Consider the following 24,641-nt stretch of genomic DNA (forward strand, 5'->3'; position numbering starts at 1 on the left):
CAGACACTCCCGTCTGCTCCAAAACAGACCCAGGGCGTGAATTACTTGCCCCAAAGCTGCAGGTTTATCTGAAAGCAGCTAACAGAAGTGTTCTTGTCTTTAACACCTAGATGCCCAACTCCCAATGGGGTCTAAATCCAAATAAATCCATTTTACCCTGTATAAAGCTGATACAGGGACAACTCAAATTGTTCATCCTCTATAACACTGCTAGAGATATATGCACAGTTGTTTGCTCCCCAAGGTATTATTAATTAACTCAGTATGTATTAAGTAAAAAGTGATTTTATTAACTACAGAAAGTAGGATTTAAGTGGTTCCAAGTAGTAACAGACAGAACAAAGTAAGTCACCAAGCAAAATAAAATAAAATGCACAAATCTATGTCTAATCAAACTGAATACAGATAAGATCCTCACCAGTTCCAGAATGCTCCCTTTTACAGATTAATCTCCTTTTAGCCTGGGTCCAGCAATCACTCACACCCCCTGTGGTTACGGTCCTTTGTTCCAGTTTCTTTCAAATATCCTGCGGGGTGGAGAGGCTCCTTCTTTAGCCAGCTGAAGCCCAAATGGAGGATTCCCCTCTTCTCACTCCTATGCAAAGTCCAGCTCCAGGATGGGGTTCTGGAGTCACCTGGGCAAGTCACGTGTCTGTGCATAACTCTCAGGCCATGTCTACATCTAAACTTTTGCAGCGCTGGTTGTTACAGCTGTATTAGTACAGCTGTATAGGGCCAGCGCTGCAGAGTGGCCACACTTACAGCAACCAGCGCTGCAAGTGGTGTTAGATGTGGCCACACTGCAGCGCTGTTGGGCGGCTTCAAGGGGGGTTCCGGGAACGAGAGAGCAAACCGGGGAAGGAGACCAGCTTCGCCGCGGTTTGCTCTCGCGTTCCCGGAGCCACCCAGCAAACCGCAGGGAAGGAGACCTGCTTGCTCGGGGTTCCGGGAACGAGAGAGCAAACCGGGGAAGGAGACCAGCTTCGCCGCGGTTTGCTCTCGCGTTCCCGGAGCCACCCAGCAAACCGCAGAGAAGGAGACCTGCTTGCTCGGGGTTCCGGGAACGAGAGAGCAAACCGGGAAAGGAGACCAGCTTGATTACCAGAGGCTTCCTCCTTCCACGGAGGTCAAGAAAAGCGCTGGTAAGTGTCTACATTGGATTACCAGCGCTGGATCACCAGCGCTGGATCCTCTACACCCGAGACAAAACGGGAGTACGGCCAGCGCTGCAAACAGGGAGTTGCAGCGCTGGTGATGCCCTGCAGATGTGTACACCTTCAAAGTTGCAGCGCTGTAACTCCCTCACCAGCGCTGCAACTTTCTGATGTAGACAAGCCCTCACGGTATGTCTACATCTACAATTTTGCAGCGCTGGTTGTTACAGCTGTATTAGTACAGCTGTATAGGGCCAGCGCTGCAGAGTGGCCACACTTACAGCAACCAGCGCTGCAAGTGGTGGTAGATGTGGCCACACTGCAGCGCTGTTGGGCGGCTTCAAGGGGGGTTCGGGGAACGCGAGAGCAAACCGGGGAAGGAGACCAGCTTCGCCGCGGTTTGCTCTCGCGTTCCCCAAACCCCCCTGCAAACCGCAGGGAAGGAGACCTGCTTGCACGGGGGTTCGGGGAACGCGAGAGCAAACCGGGGAAGGAGACCAACTTCGCCGCGGTTTGCTCTCGCGTTCCCCGAACCCCCCTGCAAACCAGGGAAGGAGACCTGCTTGATTACCAGACGCTTCCTCAGGTATGCTGGGATACCTGCTTATTCCACGGAGGTCAAGAAAAGCGCTGGTAAGTGTCTACACTTGATTACCAGCGCTGGATCACCAGCGCTGGATCCTCTACACCCGAGACAAAACGGGAGTACGGCCAGCGCTGCAAACAGGGAGTTGCAGCGCTGGTGATGCCCTGCAGATGTGTACACCTCCTAAGTTGCAGCGCTGTAACCCCCTCACCAGCGCTGCAACTTTGTGATGTAGACAAGCCCTCAGTCTTTACAGGCAGAAGCCATTGTCCACATGGTATCTTGTATGTCTCCAGGAAGACTTATGTGGATTGGAGCATTCCAAGATGCATTGTTCCCCAAGTGCTTCCTGATTGTGTACTTAACCTTGCAAATTCCTTCCTAAAGAAGCTGACCAAATGCCTCACAAAGCTTACTTAGAAATCAAGCAAGCGTACAGCCAATATTCTTAACCTCAAGTACAAAATGATATATGTGTACAAATAGAATGAATAGATATAGTAACCCATAACCTTTACAGAAGTATGTTACATGGCACAAGCAGCACAAAATCTATTCCAGTTAGGTCACATTGGTCTATAAAGCATTATGTGGCACAGTGTCACACCCTCCTCCTGAACTTATTGCCAGAGACTTGGACACTGTCCATGGCAGAGGTAGTACATCTAAAATTCCTCTTTTCTGGCTAGGGCATCTGCTACCCAGTTCTCCTTTCCTTTAATATGCACAATCTCCATGTCAAATTCCTGTAGGACCAGGCTCCAGCGTAGCAGCTTGGAGTTTGTGCCCTTAGTCAGGTGAAGCCATACCAAAGGTGAAGGGTCAGTTAGAATCCTGAACCTCCTTAGTTGTTTGACTGACCACACAATGGCATAGCACTCTTTCTCCATGACAGAGTAATGCTGTTCAGCAAGGGACAGCTTTTTGCCTAGGAAGGCAATGGGATGCTTGCTGTCTCCCCCATCTGCATCAGCGCAGCACCCAATCCTGTGTCTGATGCATCAGTACACAATTCAAAGGGTTTTTTGCAGTCGGAGCTGGCCAGCACAGGCTCTGCAGACAGGAGTGCTTTTAACTTGTTGAAGCCTTTCCGGCACGCCTCTGACCAAATTATCTTATTAGGTTGATGCTTTTTACATAGGTCTGTGATTGGGGATACAATGTCACCAAACTCCTCCACAAACCTCCGATAATAGTTTGCCAAGTCTATGAAGGATTGGACTTGCCTTTTAGTCTGGGGTATAGGCCATTTTACGATGGCTTCCACCTTAAGAGGGTCAGGGGATATTTTAGGCCCCCCCTGCAGTGTCCCAGATAAGGGACTTCGGCTGCCCCCGTCTTGCACTTAGAGGGCTTCACAGTTAGCCCAGCTTCTTTGAGCTTTGATAGCATAACTTCCAGGTGCTCCTTGTGGTCACCCCAGTGTTGCTGAATACAGCAATATCATCTATGTATGCCCTCACATAATTCTGCAAACCATTTAACACTCTGTTGACCAGTCTCTGGAAGGTTGCACCAGCATTTACCAGACCAAAAGGTAACACTAAATTTATAGAGCCCTATGTCAGTGATAAAAGCTGATTTTTGTTGTGCCTCCCCCTCCAAAGGGATCTGCCAGTAACCTTTGGTCAGATCAAAGGTACTTGGCTTGGCTTAGCATATCCAGCATATCATCAATTCTTGGCATGTAGCATGCATTTATTATAGTGACAGCATTGAGTTTCCTATAGTCCACACAAAATTTAACTGTGCCATCCCTTTTGGGCACTAAGACCCCAGGGGAAGCCCATGCATTGTCAGATTTCTTAATCACCCCCCATCCAACATGCTTTGTATCTCATCCCAAATTTTCTCCTTCACCTTGCCGATGGCCCTGTAAGGCCAAGAAGGAGGAGGCTGAGCCCCTTTCATGAGGATTCTATGGGACAGCAAGCATGTCCTCCCTGGTTTGTTGGAAAATACCTTGCTGTATTTCTGCAGCACTGAAAACACTTCCTCCCTTTCAACTGGTGTCAGCTCACTGCAGATTTCCATACTTTCCAGGGTTGACCCATCTTGGCATTCAGCTATCAGATCAGTGAGTGGGTGTGCCTCAGTTTCCTCTTTGGCTCAACAGATCACGTTTACTCCAGCCACTCTACTGTGATAACCCTTGAGTCTGTTTACATGCACCAGTTGGGGCACAGCATCATCCAGGGGCTTTTTAACTTTGTAAGTGTCCTCACTCGCCACTTCCACCACTTCAAAGGGCCCTCCCAAGAGTTTTACATGTTGGTACTCAGCCCTGCCAAAAAGTTAATGACCAAATCCCCTATGTCAAAAGTGCATTTAGAAGTATTACCACCATACCACGCCTTTTGCTTGGCCTGACTGCTCTGGAAGTTGTTTTGGACAAGTTCCATCAAGTCTTTCAGCTCCTTCCTGAACTCTGGACATACTCATTCATGGATTCCTCCCTTACCATATTGCACCCTTCCTAGGTATCCCTGATGAGATCAAGGGGACCCCTCACTTTTCTTCCATACAGAAGGTCGAATGGAGAAAAGCCCATGGCCTCTTGAGGTAACTCCCCGTAGGCATACAGCAGGAATGGCAATAGTTTGTCCCAGCTCTGGCCCCTTTTCTTGACATACATCCCCAGCACTGATTTTAGGGTCCCATTGAACCTTTCCACCAGCTCATTGGCCTGGAGGTGGTAAGGGGTAGTCTTAAGCTGTTTCACTCCACACACCATAGCTCATTGAACAACTGAGACATAAAATTTGCCCCCCCGATCAGACAAAATCTCCTTAGGGAAGCCCACTCTGCTGAATATGGTGAGCAGGGCTCTTGCCACTGTTTCAGCTTCTATGTTAGACAGCACTATTGCCTCAGGATACCGAGTGGCAAAGTCTACTACTACTAAGTTATATTTGTTCCCCCTCCGTGTGGGGCGTGGCATAGGGCCCACTATGTCCATTGCCACTCTTTGGAATGCCTTCTGGATGACTGGCAGGCGATGCAGCGGAGCCTTCTGGGGACCCCCACCCCCCAATTTCTTCCTCTCCTGAGATACTGCACAAGTCCTACAATAATCCCTCACATCCAGGGGCAGCTCTAGACATTTTGCCGCCCCAAGCATGCCGGCATGCCACAGGGGGCACTCTGCCGGTTACCGGTCCCGCGGCTCCGGTGGACCTTCCACAGGCATACCACCGAAGCTGTAGGACCAGCGGACCCTCCACAGGCACGCCTGCGGGGAGGTCCACCGGAGCCCTGCCTGCTGCCCTCCCGGTGACTGGCAGAGTGCCCACCGTGGCATGCTGCCCCAAGCACACGCTTGGCATGCTGGGGCCTGGAGTAGCCCCTGCTCACATTGTTCTGTATCCCTGGCCAGAAGAAATTCCTCCTCAGCCTGTCATAGGTCCTCTGTACCCCCAAGTGACCAGCAAAGGGACTGTCATGTGCTTCCAGCACTAATTCCTCCCGGTGTTGGCTAGGTACAACCAACTGCTTCTAGGGTTAACTGGGACCCGGTTTTTCCCTACAGGGGCCTGCCTATAGTTTCCTATCCTCTTCAAAAAACTTCTCCCCCCCATCCCTTCCTGGAGTTCCCTCCAAGACACACTTTCATATACTCTCAAGGGAGGGGTCTACCCTTTGTTTAGCTGCAAATTCCTGACACACAACCCTTGAGACAGCATCCCCATCCCAGAGCACTGACTGCATCTTCTCTGCCCCTGGCCCTGGGAGCCTATTGTCTTCAGCAGGGCAGAGGCTTGGTTCTGCCACTCTCCTACTTGGAAGCACCCTGCCTCTCTGCACTGTAGTGTCAATGGGATCCTCCCTCACCTCCCCTGTGGGTTCCAAGGTCCCCATCCCATTTTTGGGGACTCAGTCACCCACCCGTGTTTCCTGGGGCAGGATGTGTTAGTTGTTCAGGTGCATCAGACCTACAGTCATCAGCTGGAACAGCCTCCCCTTCTAGGAGCCCCTCACAGCTTTTCTTCATGCTGCGAGTTACCACACTAACAGCCCTAATTTTGCTGAAAAAAATCATTTCCCAGAAACATGTCCACAGGGATATCTTGGAGCATTCCCACCAGTAAATCACTATCCATACCTTCCCACTCCACATGAACCTTAGACAGGGGCACAGGGAACCTCTGTGGCCCCACCTCCTTAATGTGGGTTGTCTGCCCCATCAGAACACTAGCATCTAGAAGCACACTTGGTCCAACCAGAGAGAACAGAGCTACTGTATCCCTCCACCCCAGACACTCCATACCATCAGTCTTGATAACCTTGATGTATTCCCTGTCTACTTCACTAGGCCCCATGTCCACCAAGCTGGTGTGATAAGAGGTAGGAGTGCTCTGGGGACTCAGGGCTAAGGGCAACCGAGCTAACCTGGGACAAGAGAGGTTTACTCTCCATTAATTTGGGACAGTTGCTTCTCAGGTGCCCTTGGGAATTGCAGTGAAAGCACCTTCTGGGATCCCCTGCTTGTACAGGAAATTTGGGCCAAGTAACAGGGGAATGGGGAGGTGACCATCCAGCCTCCTTCTTCCCAGGTGTAAAGTGATAATTGTTTCCCCCAACCCTGTACCCCTCTGCCAATGGTTTATGTTTGATTGCAGCTTGTGCTTGCTCATAAGAGTCGGCATATCCAGCTAATTCACTCATTGCATTTACCTTTTTGTCCCACAAATACTGTTTTACATCATCACTGCACATATTCAGGAATTGTTCTTGAGTAACCAGATCACACATCCCTTCAAAGCTTGTAATGCCTTTCCCCTGCACCCACTTATCTACCAAATCTCTCATTTCATTGGCATATGCCACATTACTCAATCCAGATCCCCTCTTAAGACTCCTGAATTTAACCCTGTAGGTTTCAGGTGTAACCTGAAACAGTTTCAAAAACAGATCCTTAAATTTACCATAGTTAGAAGCAACATCAATAGGCATCTTACTGAATATATCCAGAGCTCTTCCAGTCAATTTTGCTATCAATGTGGTCATCTTTTGATCTTCAGGGATGGCATGTAGGGTGCAGTCTCTTGAAGATGATGAAATATTCAGCAACATCGCTGGATTTCTCATACAGTGGACACAGTTGCTCCCATTTTATAGATTTTTGGGGAAGTGGAGCCAGCAGGTGGAGGGTTTGATCTCTTCAATTCCATTACAGCCAGTTGATGGTTCTGGGCCTCCCTAGCTCTGTTGTGGGCAGCTCTTCCCTGGCTTTTTCTGCCTCCACCCTTGCTATCTCTGCCTCCATAGCTCTCGTGGGCAGCCTCCTCCCTCTCTATCAGTCTTTTATGTTCATTTTCTTTCTCTTTTGCTTCCTGTCTAGCCAGCTTTACTTTGTTAGCGTCTTCACTGGTAGTCATTTTCCTGCTTTCTTCTGCTGGGCCACATCCCCTGCAGTTCACTGAAACTGGGATGCACTCAGCTCAGGCGATTCTTAGTTAACAGAGCCTTTCACAGTGCCAAGTGTTCAGCCTTTCTGGGCAATTTGCACCCTCTTCAGTTTTAGCTTCTTCTGATCTTCCTTCTTCCACTTCCTTTTCTGCCCCTACTTCCCTTACCCGAAATAAGCAAACAGAAAATAACAAACCAGTAACCATTTTGTCTGTTCTCCAGCCACCACACTTAAAACTCACTTAAAATCACTACCAGTATCTCAACGCAATCAGCTGTGCACAGATCCTGCTTGACCACACCAATGACAGGTTAGATCACAGAAACCCCCTTTGGGAGCTGCCACCCGATGTGCCCAGACTACTTCTGTCTGTAACTGGTGCGGATCTTATGTGTATTCAGTTTGATTAGACATAGATTTGCGCATTTTATTTTGCTTGATGACTTACTTTGTTCTGCCTATTACTACTTGGAACCACTAAAATCCTACTTTCCGTAGTTAATAAAATCACTTTTTACTTATTAATTAGCTCAGAGTATGTATTAATACCTGGGGGAGGCAACCAGCTGTGCATATCAGTGTTGTAGAGGGTGAACAATTTATGAGTTTACCCTGTATAAACTTTATACAGGGTAAAATGGATTTATTTGGATTTAGACTCCATTAGGAGTTGGGCATCTGGGTGTTAAAGACAGGAGCACTTCTGTCAGCTGCTTTCAAGTAAACTTGCAGCTTTGGGGCAAGTAATTCAGACCCTGGGTCTGTTTTGGAGCAGACAGGAGTGTCTGGGTCAGCAAGACAGGGTGCTGGAGTCCTGAGCTGGCAGGGAAAGCAAGGGTAGTAGTAGTCCTGGCACATCAGGTGGCAGCTCCCAAGGAGATTTCTGTGATCCAACCCATCACAAGTCCATAATATCTGTAAGTGCTAGAGGGACAGGGCTTCATGCCCTTGATTACAAACCACTGAGTGTCCTTCTCATTCACCTTTAATCTTGTCCTTCAGTTTCACTGAGACCATATCTGACAGACTCTAAATACAGGATAATCTGAACTTCCATCATTAGCAAGGGTCCTTTAATACTTCCCTTTAATTCCCTTTTCCCCCCCAACAATCCCCAATACACTCCCAGCCCCAATTTTTTTCCCCAAACCAGGTGCCCTACAGCACCAAGGCCTCTCCTGGACAGCAGAGAGAAATAATAAGGTTGTTCCTGTAAAGAAACAAAACCCATCAGTTTCTTACTAATTGGAGTTAATACTGCAACTTAAAGACAACACTAAATTATTAATTATTATTATACTGGAACCTAACAATTTTTTTAACAAAAGAGCAAGAATTAAACGAGTGAACTGAATGAGCTCAAGGAAATAAAGGTAGATAGGATAACAAAACAAAACACTTTCTAATGGCTAAGATTTAACAAACTACTGTCTCATTTCAATGTAAAAAAAAAAAATCTTTACCATGTGTTGTCAACAAAGTGACTCAAAATGGCTGACCATACCTTTGGCCAGGCTCTCTTCACAGATAAAAAAAGGCTGGCTTCCCTTGGCTTCCCTAGTGAAAGCTCTTAGGGGCTAGCCTCCCCTTATGCAAAAGTCCAGTTCCCAGGGACTCCAACCCCATTCTTGGGATGAAGGACCCATCTCAGCTTCTGAAAGCTCTCTCCTCCTGCATCTGTCCAGTGATGGATGCCTAATATGGCTTTCTGTCCTTGCTTATTTCTCTCAAAGTTCAATTACCTTGATTCAGTAGGCAGGAAGCCCTTCTGTGTCCTCAGTTGGCCTTAGACTGCACACACAGAAAACATGCCTTAGACTGAGTTCCTTGTGTCTCACTAAATTAAGAATTATAATTTCAATTTATGTCCATACCTTGGCATCAGCTGCTTTCACCTACATTATATAATTATATTAATAATGAGTTATGGGCTTTCTAGGACATATTACATTACAGCTTTTAGATACAGATTATAAACAATAGTGAATTGGGGTACACTGATCTGGTCAGGCCAGCTGTAATTCACTGGTAGATATCAGGGTGCCCCTTGCATTATGCTATTGGGCTGTTCTTAACAACACACTGGACCTAAAATGCTCTTCCACTGGTCCCACTGCAAGTTACTCTTGAGACCATCAACTGAAGCATTAGTGAACAAAACCCCAAAAGAGGGCATGATGGAGAGATGATTTCAGAGGTCTATGGGTCCTAGTTTAAGGGCTTTTCTAGAGAATAGCTTGAATTGAGCCAAAAAATGAACTAGCAGCAGTGACTAAGAAGCATGTTAAACAGCTTCAAAACTTTTAATCACTCTGCCTGAAGGACAACTTGGGGAAGATGCATGCTGTCCTAGATTTAATGAGTAGCCCCAAGTAAAATAAATTAGTTAGGTCTACCTAAAACAATGATAACCAGGATGAGATCTATATCTGGAAGAATGAAATTAGGGAGAGCCCAAGTATGCTCCCTAGCAGCCAGGCTCTTCTCCCTCTAAAGGAAGGGAGAGAGTATTTACTTCTGGCTTCCCTGGCCTTTATAGGGCCAGCTGGGTCTGTTTGGGGCATGGCCACAGTTGAGGCTGTTTTCCCCCCCCCATCAGTCAAGCTTTTCCCCTGCCACAGCCCTCTCGAAGGGCTGTTTTAAGCCCTTCCGGGCAGGAACGGGTGACCACCCCGCTACAAGGCGGTTGGAGACCTCCTGGACTACAACCGGGGAGACTGGCTGGATCCCCTGACACTTGCTCAGCGCATGGGGCTCTCCAGACCTTGTACTTCCTGGCGCGTACTACAGGGGGTGGAGGCCGCTTTGCCACCCGCTGCTCGGGCCTACCTCGACTGGGTCCTGCAAGAGAGCATGCCCCACCCACCCACCACCTCAAGCCCTCCGGACCTTTTCATTGGGCCCCTGCCCCGTGGACCAGACCGACCCCCCTGCCCCTTCTCCGCAAGCCGGCTGCACGACCTGCAGCCAGTCCGCCTCCAAACCGTGCCAAGGAAGCATCTCTACATGCTCATTCTCCACACCCTTCACTTCCTCACCCTTGTGTCCCGCCCCGACACAAAGTGGCAGGACCTCCTGCCACCGCTGGAGGGTGAGGAGCCCCAGTGGCCAGCCTCTACTCTACTCCCGAAGCCCACTGGGGATATCAGTTAGCTGCTCCTTCATGGGGCCGTCAGCATGGGTGTGTATTTGGCGTGGTGTACCCGTCCCAGACACCTGCCCCTTCTGCAGCGTGAGGGAGACCCTGGCGCACATTTACTTAGACTGTGCCAGGTTGCAGCCCCTATACCAGCTCCTCACCAATATCCTGTTACGTTTCTGGCTGCAATTTTCCCCTCATCTCCTTCTCGACACTCTCTATCCGTGGCCCCACAAAGTCCTGGGACCTCCTGGTCAACTTCCTCCTCGCCTTGGCTAAAATAGCCATCTACACAACCAGGGAGAGGAGGTTGGCCGATGGAGACTCCGGTGACTGTGGGTCCGTTCACGTATCAGGGCCGAGTTCCTCTGGGCAGCGTCCATGGGCTCCTTTGACGTCTTCGAGGAGCAGTGGACGCTGTCTGGGGTTCTCTGCTCGGTGTCCCCATCAGGTTCCCTTCTTATGACCCTTTGACCTCACTCCTGTCCATTTTTATTAGTTGTCCCCTGGAATCAGTGGGGTTCTGAGGTCCTGTGGCTCCTCCCCTTAGGCTGGGAGAGATCCTTTAGCAGTGGGCGGGCAGAAGCCCACTTCCCAGAAACCCAATAGATACAAGGTGATTTTTTTGTAAATAAACTTTTATGAACCTAATTGTTTTCCAGTGTCCTAAAGACCCAGGGGGGTTGATCTGTGCTCATTTCATAACCACTTGGTTAGGATATTATTCTTAAACCTCCCCAGGAAAGGGGGTGAAGCAGCTTCGGGGGATATTTTGGGGAGGTAGGGCTCCTGAATGTTTGTTTAAATCACTTGTTGGTGGCAGAAATACCAAGGGCAAGGAAAGAATTTATGCCTGGGGGAAGTTTTTAACTTACGCTGATAGAAATAAGCTTAGGGGGGTCTTTCATGCGGGTCCCCACATCTGTACCCTAAAGTTTAGAGTGGGGACAGAACCCTGACATGGTGGCCACATGGTAGCACCATTTTAAACCAGAAGCACAGAGGGTTTAAAAGGATTTTTCTTCCTCCTTTTGGCTGCTTGAAAAGCAGGAAGGTTTTTTTTTGTTTTTTTGTTTTAATAAAGCTGAGAGCACCTGAAGTTTTTTTCTCTGCCTGAGGGCAGGGTACTTAACTTCCTGCAGGGGAATTCACAAGTGTGGTGGGGTTTTTTTTCTGTCTAGCTCTCAAGTTAGGCTAGGTTAAGCACAGGAAAGCTAGGATGATGGACAGTAAAGTTCAAAAGAAATTAGAATTAGCCAAATTCAAAGCTGAAGAGAGACGAAAAGAATATAATAGACAGCCTTAAGGCTCTTGGAGTTGGAGGCACAAACAGCCAGAGAGGAGGCTGCCCTCAAGAGAGCTATGAAGGACCGGAAGCATGAACAGGAGGAGAGGGAAAGACAAAGGAAGTATTACCTCGCTGTTATGGAGCTGGAAAGACAGAACCCTTCAGCAGCTGGCTCCATTTCCCCAAAAATCCACAAATGGGAGTGACTATGTCCACAGTATGATAAATCCAGTGATATTGCTGAATATATATTTCATCACCTTTGAAAGACTGTGCACCCTCCATGCAATCTCTGATGGTCACATAATGACCACATTAGTAGCAAAATTGACTGGAAGAGGTCTGGACATATTCAATAAGATGCCTATTGATGCTTCTATGGTAAATATAAGGATTTGGTTTTTAAACAATTTCAAAATTACCGCTGAAACTTAAGAGTAAAATTTAGAGCCCTTAAGAGAGGGGCTGGATTAAGTAATGTGGCTTATGTAAACCAGATAAAGGATCTGTTAAATAAATGGATCAAAGGAAAGGATGTACTTAGCTTTGAAGAAATGTGTGATTTGGTTGTACAGGAGCAGTTCCTGACTATGACCAGTGATAATGTAAAACAGTGGTTATGGGATAAGAAAATGGACTCAGCAGGAAGTCTTGCTTCTTATGCTGATCAATATGAGCAGTCCCAGACGGTCAGATAGGCGGGGAAAATTGGAACAAAATGGGTGGAGGTATCAGAAACAACCCTGGTCGCAGTTTGGGCGGATACCAGAAGGAACACCCCAAGACCACACCATTCCACCAAGGGCAGCCCAAGGCTCCACCTATACCCCCCCAAAAAACCCAGACATCTTACCATCCCACCACACAATTCTTCAGCAACCCACCTCGCCCTACTGACCAGTCAGCTGGGCAGTGTTTTAAATGTAACAAGCTGGTGCATGTAAAGGCCAACTGTCCCAAGACCCCCAGTAGAGTACAGTTCATTGCACCGGGGTCCCACCAAAGGTCCTCAGGCCCATATGCCTTCCAAATACCCTCAAAGCAAATGAAAACTATGAATGTGGGTGGGAAGGTTACAGCGTGGAGGGACACTGGAGTGCAAGTGTCAGCTATCCACCGATCCTTAGTGGACCCCAACTTAATCAACCCAGAAGTCCAAGCAGCGATTCAATCCTTCAAATCAACCTCTTCTGACTTGCCTACAGCCAAGTTACCTGTCCAGTACAAGGGCTGGTTAGGAATGTGAACTTTCGCAGTCTATGATGATTATCCCATTCCCATGCTGCTGGGGGAAGACTTGGCCAACCATGTAAAGCTAGCCAAGAGGGCGGGAATGGTCACCTGCAGCCAGGCTAAGCAAGCCTAGCTCTACTCCTGGGCCCCGTCTGCGTTACCAGAGACCCAGATGGAGATGATAGAACCGAACCCCATGCCAACGTCTGCAACAGCAGTAGCGGGTCCAGTCGCAGAAACCCAGACAAACCCAGTCCCAGAACCTCAACTGGCGGAGCAACCAGCACCAGAACCACTGCCAGCACTGAATCTAGCGCTGGCAACCCCATCTACAGTTCCAATGCCAGAGAGCACCACTGAGCCTGCACTGGCAGCAGCAAATAAATCTACGCAAGAGGCTCAGCCAAAGCCTGAAATACAACATAGTGTACCAGTGGAGAGCAGTTAAGTCAACAGAAACAGCTCAATCACCTACATCGCTTCCAAAGGGACCAAGCCCAAGTAAGTCCCCGTTCCTCACTGGACTGCGTCAAGGGAACAGTTCCAGGCCAAACAGGAAGCAGATGAAAGCCTCCAGTGAGCTTGGACGGCGGCACGCAGCAACCCACCGCCTCCCAGCTCTTCTAATCCATCCCGGTTTGTTGTAGAAAGACTTTTCTAGAAGGAAACTCTTTCTGGTGGGCATCAGCAGGACTGGTGGGCACCAGGACTGGCATCCTCAAAGACAGTTGGTAGTTTCAACTAAGTACTGGGTAAAGCTCTTCAGCTTAGCCCATGATCATCCTAGTGGCCATGCTCGGGTGAACAGGACCAAACACCATTTGGGGAAGTCCTTCCACTGGGAGGAAATGGGCAAGGATGTTTCTACCTACGTCCAGTCTTGTGGTGTGCGCCAAAAAGTGGGAAAACCCCAAGACCAGTTCAAGGCCCCTCTCCAGCCACTCCCCATAACTGAGGTTCCATTTCAGCAAGTAGCTGTGGATATTCTGAGTCCTTCTCCAAAAAAACAAAACAAAAACACACACCCAGAGGAAAGCAGTACATACTGACTTCCATGGATTTTGCCAGTCAATGGCCGGAAGGAGTAACTCTCAGCAACACCAGAGCTAAAAGTTTGTGTCAGTCACTAACAAATATTTTTGCCAGGGTAGATTGACCCTCTGACATCTTTACAGATTTGGGAACTAATTTCCTGGCAGGGACCATGAAAAGCCTTTGGGAAGCTCATGGGGTGAACCACTTGGTTGCCACCCCTTACCACCATCAAACAAATGGCCTGGTGGAGTTTAATGGTTCTTTGGGGGCCATGATATGTAAATTCGTAAATAAGCACTCCAATGATTGGGACTTAGTGTTGCAGCAGATACTCTTGGCTGTACCACATCTCTGTTTAAGGTTTTCACCATTTGAACTTGTGCATGGCCACGAGGTTAAGGGGCCATTACAGTTGGTGAGGCAGCAATGGAAGGGGTTTACGCCTTCTCCAGAAACTAGGATTCTAGACTTTGTAAGCAACCTACAAAACACTCTCCGAAACTCTTTAGCCCTTGTTAGAATAACTTAAGATGCTCAGGAACAGCAAAAAGAGTTTCTTCAAAAGTAGGGGACCAAGTCATGGTCTTGAAGGCGCTTCAGGCCTATAAAGATGGAAGAATCATGGGAAGGGCCATTCACGGTTGAGAAGTGCCTGGGAACTGTTAGCTCTCTCATAGCATCCCTGAACTCAAACCTAAAGCCTAAGGTTTAAATATACACCATGTTAATTCTCTAAAGCCCTTTTATTCCAGAGAATTAAAGGTTTTTCAGTTTACAGCCCAGGGAGATGAAGCTGAGTGGCCTGAAGGTGTCTACTGTTGTCAGTAGCTACCAGTGTGGTGCTCTGCTCTTGCTTAATGATGATAACAGTCAGCTGTGTGCATGTTCCCTGTGTGCTGCCCTGGCTCTGCGCAGATAGCTGACACAACAAACCCAGAGAGAATCCCCAAAGACCAAGTTCTCCTAACACCTTCTATGGGTCATCTTAATTATCACTTCAAAAGTTTTTTTTCCCCCTGCTGACGATAGTTCATCTCAATTGATTAGACTCTTCCTGTTGGTATGCATACTTCCATCTTTTCATATTCTCTGTATGTATAAATATCTCTTGTCTGTGTTCCATTCTGTGCATCTGAAGTGAGCTGTAGCTCACAAAAGCTCATGCTGAAATAAATGTTAGTCTCTAAGGTGCCACAAGTACTCTTGTTCTTTTTCCCAAAGACCAGATTCTCGTAAGGTATGAAGGAACCCGAGCCAGGTTTATTGTCAAACGAAGCACAGTAATAGTTTCTGATTGACTTTTCAGGACATACTACGAATACGTGCCCCCTGGCAATGGACACAGCTCAGCCAGTGGCGGGACATGACACTGCCCCTAGGCTGGGAAAGATGCACACTCTGGGACCTACTTTTATACAGTTACAGGACAGATTACTCACCACTACTGACATACTGAAGTACAGCCCCTTGACTCATTAGGATGCTCTCTCCTCCTTTGATCATGTTGTTTCAAACAGATAGATCTATCCATCATGCTGTCCTTTTGACCCTGTCTTTAAGATGCACCTACCTGTTCCTTGTTATGTCTGTGGAGTGTCCTGATGTCATCTTAGCACAAGTTCCTCTTATTAGCACTTACATGTGAATGAACCTAATTTTAACAACCCTCTTCTTGTCAATTTCTGTGAGCAGGGCCTGCCTCTGACTCACAGCCCAGCTTTTGCTAAGCAATGCCTGGAAGTACTTTGGTTCAGGCTTCAGGCCTCAGACTGGGTCTCTGAGGCAAGGGTTTATGTTTCAGGGCCTCATCTTACTAGATCTACTATGAAGAAAAAAAGTGATGGAGGTGTGGAAAAGGTGAACCTCTCCATGACCCTTGGGTGTATGCAGCGACAGCAGATCAAAGAGCTGTGCACTAGCTTCACGCCAGTGTTCTCAGCCACTCCGGGACGGACCGAATGGGCATACCACTCCATTAACACAGGCAATGCTCGCCCATTTAGAGCCCAACCTTACCAGGTATCTCCTCAAGCCAAAGCTGCTATAGAAAGGAAAATCCAGGACATGTTATAGATGGGCATAATCCGCCCCTCTGTTCATTGGCATTTCCAGTGGTTCTAGTTCCCAAGCCAGATGGGAAGATATGCTTTTACGTGAACTACCACAAGCTAAATGCTGTAACTCGCCCAGACAACTATCCAATGCCACACACAGATGAGCTACTGGAGAAACTGGGATGTGCCCAGTTCATCTCTATCTTAGACTTAACCAACGGGTACTGGCAAGTACCATTGAATGAATCCGCCAAGGAAAGGTCAGCCTTCACCACTCATGTAGGCTGTATGAATTTAATGTACTCCCTTTCGGGCTGCGAAATGCACCTGCCACTTTCCAAAAAGTTGTAAATAGTCCTCTAGCAGGATTGGGAGAATCAGCAGTGGCCTACCTTGATGATGCGACCATCTTTTCTAATTCATGGGCAGAACACCTGAAGCATCTGCAAAGTCTTTTAGCACATAAGGGAGGTAGGACTAACTTAAGGCTAAAAAGTGTCCAATAGGCCTAAACAGAGTGACTTACCTTGGACACCAGGTGGGTCAAGGAACTATTAACCCCCTACAGGCCAAAGTAAATGCTATCCAAAAGTGGCCTGTCCTAAAGTCAAAGAAACAGGTCCAAGCCTTCTTAGGCTTGGCCAGATATGACAGGCGATTTGTACTGCACTACAGTCAAATTGCCACCCACTGACAGACCTAACCAGAAAGAGCCAGCCAAATGCAGTTCAGTGGATGAAAAAGTTACGAGGCCTTTAACCAGCCTAAAGCGACACTCATGTCTGACCCTGTGCTAAGGGCCCCAGACTTTAACAAACCTTTCCTAGTAACCAACAATGCATTCAAACATAGTATGGGAGCAGTTTTAATGCAAAAAGGACCAGATCAAGAATTCCATGTTTCTCAGCAAAAAACTGTCTAAGAGGGAAAGCCACTGGTCAATCAGCAAAAAGAAATATTACACCACTGTATATGCGCTGAAAAAGCTACGCCCCTATGTTTGGGAACGGCGTTTCCACCTGCAAACCGAGCATGCTGCGCTGAAGTGGCTTCATACCACCAAGGACAACAACAAAAAACTTCGATGGAGTTTAGCAGTCCAAAATTTTGATTTTGAAATACAACACATTTCAGGAGCTTCTAACAAAGAGGCTGATGCACTCTCCCATGAAAGTTTCCCAGAATCAACTGGTTAAAAATCATCCTTGAAATGTGGAAAATATTGTTAGTTTTTATATAATCAGTAGTATATCTAGAGGTGCATGTGTCTTATTAATTCTATTTTATCTTAAGGCTCCAAGAAGAAATCACAGCCAGTGTGGAGCTGGCTGTCCAGCACAGTTTGTGATTTGGAGTGTGTGTGTCATAAACATACAGCTAAAGGTAGCATAAAATCCCTCCTTACCCTATAAAGGGTTAATTCCCCCTTTACCCGTAAAGGGTTAAGAAGCTCAGACAACCTGGTTGGCACCTGACCAAAAGGACAAATAAGGGGAGAAGATTCTTTCAAATCTTTTACAGAGGTATTTAATTTTTTTTTTTTTAAATAAACTTCTTTGAAAAACCTCATTGTTTTTCAGAGTCCTGAAGACCCAGAGGGGTTGATCTGTGCTCAATTTGTAACCAGGAAAGGGGGTGTAGCGGCTTGGGGTGATATTTTGGGGAGGTAGGGCTCCAAATGGCCCTCCCTGAATGTTTGTTTAAATCACTTGATGGTGGCAGCGATACCAAGGGCAAGGAAGGAATTTGTGCCTGGGGGGAGTTTTTAACCTAAGCTGATAGAAATAAGCTTGGGGGGGTCTTTCATGCAGGTCCCTACATCTGTACCCTAAAGTTTAAAGTGGGGAGAGAACCCTGACAACCTGCTTTCTCCTAACTGTGATCAATTAAGAGGTCGACTCCATACCAGCTCACATCTTTAGCATGTGAAACAATAGCAGTAAGTGGCATACCTGATAAGGGTAATAGGTATAAGTGTCCAGCATCTTATACCACATATGGTGTAAGTGTCTAGTATCGCTGCATGAAACCAAATACTATTACTGCTGTATATTCTTTTTTTATTTTTTCCATCCATTTTTGATTCTAGACAGACTCTTGCACAGGGGGCTCATATCCATCGGCTCGCTCTACTTTAGCGCCTGCCTCATCCCCCGAAGGTTTTCCAGTGCCACCACCTTCACCATGCAGTTCCATCAGCTTGCCCACTAAAAAACACAACCATACAATATTGCAATTGTTAAGGATTGAGTATTATTTGTATTAAATTCCCTGTAATCTATACACTGCAAGATAAGTTAAACATCCAAATCATTTAAATAGGTCTTTTCTATACCTCAAAATTGTACCACAGCTAAATCAGTAAGACATGCCCATTTAAGAGTGCCCACACAAGGAGGCTGCACTGATTTAGTTAACTTTTGTATTTAGACAAAGACATGAGAGCAAATAGTGACATGTATGAGAGTTTTGTGTAACTGAATAAATTAAGTCTTTCAAACATGCCATTAGTAACTCAGTCCTGCATTATATGGGAATGTCAGAAAGTGGGAAAGAGTATAATCATTTGGTGTCATATGGGACCGAAACATGTTGTCATCATTCATTCCCAACCCAAAACAGTCAAACATTTAGTTGGCTCTTTCCAGCACTTTTATTTGGGTTCTTCAAGCAAGAACAAGAATATTTCAAAATGAAATACCATTTACAGAAATTCAGATTTGCTTCCACATTTAAGCAGAAATCAACTTACATTCAAACTTGGGCTTCTTAAGCATCTTCACTTTGCGGACATACACATCATGAAGAGGGTAGATGGACTGACAGGCTTTTTCTATGTCTTTGCCAATGCTGTCTGGGATCCTGAAAAAAATCCAAATTTTTCAGTATTTATATAAAAGAGTTCAAATTATTCAGTATTTAATATTATCAACAGCAGTCCATTCCACCTTCCCTCCCGTGAGTTAAGAACTGTAGTCCTTATAAAACACAGACATTGCTGAATTCTGCAGAAAGATTTGTGTGTCATGCAGTCTTTTCCCAAACTCTGTTTTTAGATTTACATAATCAGAACAGTTTGGTGGATGTCAGATGTGGTGCAGGTGGTAAGAGAGTATGTGTGTGGGGGAACAGTATCTTAAGCTTTCCACAATTTTGTTAAATATTTTGTTCCCCAACAAAAGTAGTTGTTGAGCCCTCAACCAGGAATGAAAATGACTAAGGCTAATTGTTTTACAAGATAGTAAGTTATTTAATTATCAAATATTAATTAAATTAGTACATCCAGATACTCTAGCAATCAGTTTCTTCACCTTACTGCTCACAGAGGTGCTTAAAAAAAAAACAGCTAACCACAATAGTACTGTCCCCACAGAAATTTAAACTAGGTTAGTACATGAATTGCTATTAAACCTATCTGACTGTGCAAACCAACATTTAAACTCAATTAAACCAGAGTAGAATAGCAACTGTTTCCCAAGTTAAAGCTTGATTAATGACAACCGAGACGTACAGCTTATTGACAACTTCTTTCAGGTCATTAGTCTGCACCTCCCGTGTCATGATTTCCATCATCTTCTTGCGAATTTGGCGGACCTGCTGATGCTGGGCATATGAGGTCTTGCGAATCTGATTATTGCGCTTCTTGGTAAAACCCACGCAAAAGAGGCGCAGTAGATAGCCATCGGTAGTTTTGACATCAACGTGGGCTTCAATCATTGTCTAGAAAAGAAGTTATAGAATACACTTGTCTCTTCTATCATCACAGAAAGACACCACAATGCAAGTCACAGCTTCTAAGCATTTCCAGTCAGACCTTCCTAAACAATACTCTAGTATTGCTGTCATTTAACCCCAACATTAAGGTCAGAATAGTTAGCCCATAAATTATTATAAATTCTACCTAATATTAAACTGCTATTGACACTTCCAATTCCTAAACAGGGTTTGGGAGAGCACTAACTGATGACACCAGCAGCACTTCTTACATCTGGCATCCTAATAATGAGCAGATTGAGTGAAGGAGAGAGAATTCAGTAACACTAATACTAACAGGGAGCACAAAGGTGTTGATTCTTGTAATGCACCTCCTCCATCCCAGGTTGGGATTTTATATGCCATCCTTGCTATTAGTGGGAAGTCTCTCCTTGCCAAGTAACTTTCCCTTCCAACCTCCCTCTTCTTGTGCGGGCACTTCTACTGAACATCCCAACTCCCTGCCTCATAAGCAGGAGCAACTTGGAGTCAGTAAAATCATAGCTTGCCTGTAGTCAACATCCATTAATTTAGTTTTACAAGCACACGAACATCCAACAATTAGAATAAAGACATTCTGTGGTGTCTTAAATTTGAGATAAGGATGATGTCTACATCCTATATATTGAAAGTTTGTTATTAAGTGTAAGCTGAAAGTAGTAACTATGATACATGCAGCAAGGTGTTCTGTTGTCTTAAGGTGCCCTCCCAAACCCTGCCCTTCTCACTATAAGAGGTCTCAGTGATTTGCTTCAAATAACCAAGTTGTAGCTGCCTCAGTGGAGCCAATGATTAACTACAACAAATGTAAATAAGGCCTCAGAAACAGGTTTTGCCCTTTTTTTTTTTTTTAAGCGAAGCTTGAAGTCCATGTGCTAGAAGTATTGTGTATAATTTCTGCAACTGTGTGGCTTTGCGGGCAACAGCAATTGCTGCAGATGCTGGTCTTTAAAAATGTGATCTGTAAGCTTTATCTTATTGGTTTAAAAAATAAAAAAAGGAAGCAAACACCAACCAATAAACAAATATAATATTGGCTGGCCTGAACAAGGAAAAGATCAGCCTACAAGCAGTATCAAAGATCAAGTTATTTCATCTCAATTTTTAGAGGCAGTTTACTATCAAGGTAGTATTTTTGCAGCTTCACAGATACATATCATTACCACTTACCTGCCATTTTTTGACCATGGAGCACATCTTGTCACGGGTGAGGTCCATTCCATGGAAATTGGTCAGACAGTTTTTGCCCTGAACATCCTCTGTAATCAGTTTGAATTTACGGAAGGCGACTTCATCATTCTGCAGATCAGCAAGACTCACTTCAAACACACGGCCCTTAAGTCCATCAGAAGCAATTTCTATATACATATGAAATAATATTTTTTGTTAAAAATTAGAAGGACTAGCTGAGTCAGATTCTGAACCCTCATTTGATATTTATTTATAATATTAGAGTCCACATTAGACTCAGACTTGAACACAAATTCACTTAAGTTTGGATCTACAAAAATTTAGCTGGTTACTTTATTAAAAAAAAACTCTGCAACAGTTGACGTTGAAGTTAAAGTTAGTCAATGAACTAGTCAGGCATCGGTACAAAGCGATGAAAGACATCATGCTGTGCTCCATATTTAAAATTCGAAAAACAAATTCTATGTTCAGGCCTGAATATTCAGTCAAACATTAAAAAAAAAAAAGACATTTAGGTTGTTGGTGCGCTCAGTGTTGCAATACCTTTAGAAATGTGGGTCAACATTTTGGGGACAGTATACGTATAAAAATATAAGAACTAAGTGTACTTTTTTTAATACAAAAAAACCACATGCATGTGCAAAATAAGAGCTAAAGATATAAATGATTAAGAACTGAAATTAGGGAGCAGCGCACATGACAAGTCTAATTTCGTCACTTAACAGCTATACCTCTGCCAATGCAGGACTGTCCTTGCAGTAGATTCTCTATGTCCAGTTATCATGGGACATTACTAGATTTTACTTTTATGAATCATAATCAGACCAAAGTTTCCCTTTCCTTAATTTTATCCCATCGCTCCTAATTACACCCATGCACCATGCTAAATAATGTGTCCTTTGATATTTAAACCCTGAAACACATGTAAACATAACTCCCTCCTAATCATGTTGGCCAAGCTGCAAACCTATGTTTACATAATTGTTGCGCTTATCCAGATTCCATTGTTGATCTCTGAATAGTAGAGACTGAGGTTCTCAGGGGTTCTCAAACTGGGGTCGGGACCCCTCAGGGGGTCATGATAAGTCAGCCTCCACCCCAAACCCCACTTTGCCGCCAGCATTTATAATGGTATTAAATATATTAAAAAGTGTTTTTCATTTATAAGGGCGGGGGGGGGGGGGAAGAGGGGGAAGGAGAGGGTCACACTCAGAAGCATGTTATTTGAAAGGGGCCAGCAACAGAAAAGTCTGAGAACCACTGCTGTACCTGAATATAGTATTCCGAGTGTGGTCATACCTGATCATGTGAAAGATAACCACCTCCCTCTACTCCAGTGATTCTCAAACTTTTCTACTAGTGATCCTTTTCACCTAGCAAACTTCTGTGTGTGACCCCCCACTTTTAAATTAAAAACACTTCTTTACATATTTAACACCATTATAAATGCTGGAAGGAAAGTGGGGCTGACATCTCGTGACCCCCTAAGGGGTCCACCCCTAGTTTGAAAACCACAGCTCTCTCTACTAAGTGATGCTTCTGCACATACAGTGCCCAAAAAATTAGTGGTTTTGCTACCCTATTACAATGAAACCCCACATATAAAGATCTGCCCATTATGTCCTTCCTAAGATCTTTCTGCATCACTGCTTTCCAGATCTTCCTCTCCTATAAAAGATATTGATCATTTTTTGTCGTCATTTCCCTCAGATGCTTTTAAATACCTTTAAGTAATTTACACCCTAGAATTCTAAACTTTATTGGGTCTTCCTCTGCATTTCAGTCCCACAGATTATCCAATAGCTTTCGATAGAGATCAGTTTGTTCCTCTTGCATGGACAAGAATCATACCATATTCTGTATGTAAAACTTGATTCTTTGTCTACTGAAGACATAAACCTTAGTGCTACCCAACAAACATTGAGGTCAAAACACATTTTTTAAGTCTAGTTATCCTATAATATTGCAAATCACATTCATTTAAGCAGGAACTTCTTACAACTGATACTGCATTACATGGTCTTAAAAGACAGGACATAACACTTGATATCTGTTACCTCAACACTTTAGATACTCACTGGTTCCTTGGGTCCTGGTGACGAGTGTCTTCCCAATGTTTCGGATATTAAACATTGCAGGTGCCTTGACATCGTACCAATCCTTCTTTGAGAAGGGATCGACCCTTAGTTTAATAAATAAATAAAATAAATAAATAAATAAATATTTCCACTCATTCTTCAGATTAAATCTGGCCTAAAATTTGGTTTACTTCCTCCATATTTATCATGTACAACAGAACTGTTGTAGAGTTAACATACTTCAAATACCATAGGCTGCCGCAATTTATGTATTTCCAAATTAATGCAAACTTGTTTTCTTATCAGCATAAGTTTACAAATACCAATACGTGACACAGCCACTGGACCAACAGATAAGTAACCGACCCATCCCAATGTGGGGCTCAGTGTTAGCCCTCTAGGCCCTTCACGTTCACGGACAGGGTCAGAGACCGGGACCGAGAGCCAGCGCACAGTGCGGCTCTGTCCCGGCTGCACTGGGATCGCGCCAGAACTAGGGGTAAATCGGCGGCCGAGCTGCAGGGGCAGCTAAAGACAGCTCCGAACAGCACGTGGGGCAGAGGCAGTTCGGCCCCCTAACTCCCGTCTTCCCCCGAGAGCCGCAGCCTAGTGCTGGGGGATTCCGTGCGGCCGGGCCCTGGCCCCCCATCTCGGACAAGGGGATTCACAGCAGAGCCAGCCCCGCCCTTCCCGTGCAGCGGGGGCCTGCGCGCTGTACAACCCCTACTCCAACCCTGGGTCTAGCAGCCCCCATGTCAACACTGCCACCGCCGGCCGCCCCAATCCGCCCGGCATCCGGCGCATCCTGCCGGGCCGCAGCCCAGCAGCCCCCCCGGCGGGGCCCCCGGCACCCCTCGCCCCCACTTACACTTTTTTCTTTGCGCCTTTCTTGCCGCCCTTGGTGAGGCGCTTGTTCTTGCCAACCGCCATGGTACCGGCCTGGAGCCAAAGAGGCCGAAGCCCGCCAGCAACGCGAGATTATACGAGAAAGTGAGTCTCACGCGAGAACTCAGCCTACCGAACTCTCGCGAGAAACCAGAGCGGAAGGGGCGACTTCCTCAAGTTCAGCTTCCGCAAGTTCCTGGACTGAACCAAATAGCCCAGCGGCGGGGGAGGGGAAGGTGAGGAACAGAATGGGCTCACCCTAGTGATTGCTTACATGTGGGCGCCGTGGCTATCCCCTGGATCCCGCGTCCATCGCCCTTGGCGTCGTGGCTACAGCCCAGCGCTCTGGGATGCGGTCCCTGCGCTGCCCCGCCAGTGCACGTGCCCTACAGATGTAAAACCTCCGCACAGCGAGGTTTCAGGGTGCCTTGATTTTTGCGCTGCGGCTGCGCCCCCCCGCCGTGGGCGCTGCCAGTGCTGTTATTTTTGGGGTGATTTCCCCCCCCCCCACGCTGGAGCGCTCAGCCCCACGTTGGCCTGGCCGCCGCCCAGGAATTAATTGAGAAACCGACCCCTTCCCCTCCTCCAGCATTTCTCAGTCCACAGCTGCCTCCCACTTAGTTCTGTGCCCCCGCCTCCCTGTTAAAGCAGCAAAGGTCACAAAAATCGTGGGAGGGAGGTGACAGAGAGAGACAAGGTACCTATGACTGGGAGAGGTGGGAGGGAGGTTAGACACCAGCTATAGTGAATCTGTACTCACTGTACAGGACAAGATATTAATGTTTAACACATTATTGGGGCCAGATTAAGACTCCTTGAGCCCCTAGGCACATCC

General features: G+C 46.2%; 1 protein-coding gene and 1 non-coding gene across 2 annotated transcripts; both read right to left on the reverse strand.

Annotated features, from left to right (window-relative positions):
• Positions 1-17,938: 17,938 nt before the first annotated feature.
• On the reverse strand, positions 17,939-23,898 carry RPS3A (ribosomal protein S3A). The gene is made up of 6 exons (XM_030563591.1): positions 23,790-23,898; positions 22,922-23,025; positions 20,823-21,010; positions 19,411-19,619; positions 18,652-18,761; positions 17,939-18,106 (listed from the first exon to the last, which is right to left on the reverse strand). Exons 1-6 carry the CDS (start codon positions 23,849-23,851, stop codon positions 17,985-17,987), a joined length of 795 nt encoding a protein of 264 aa, XP_030419451.1. The 5' UTR covers positions 23,852-23,898; the 3' UTR covers positions 17,939-17,984.
• On the reverse strand, positions 18,435-18,506 carry LOC115652991. The gene has a single exon (XR_004000807.1). It is a non-coding gene; the product is annotated as a small nucleolar RNA SNORD73 (small nucleolar RNA).
• Positions 23,899-24,641: the final 743 nt, after the last annotated feature.

This window comes from Gopherus evgoodei, chromosome 5 (assembly GCF_007399415.2).
Source record: "Gopherus evgoodei ecotype Sinaloan lineage chromosome 5, rGopEvg1_v1.p, whole genome shotgun sequence".
NCBI classification, from domain to species: Eukaryota; Metazoa; Chordata; order Testudines; family Testudinidae; genus Gopherus; species Gopherus evgoodei.

Excerpts from the sequence above, each read along its gene's own strand:
- RPS3A (XM_030563591.1), bottom strand. The coding sequence starts at position 23,851 with ATGGCGGTTGGCAAGAACAAGCGCCTCACCAAGGGCGGCAAGAAAGGC. Across the intron at positions 23,026-23,789 it reads AAAGGCGCAAAGAAAAAAGT|GGTCGATCCCTTCTCAAAGA; the intron begins GTAAGTGGGGGC and ends TATTAAACTAAG. Across the intron at positions 19,620-20,822 it reads CCATGGTCAAAAAATGGCAG|ACAATGATTGAAGCCCACGT; the intron begins GTAAGTGGTAAT and ends CTTCTTTTCTAG.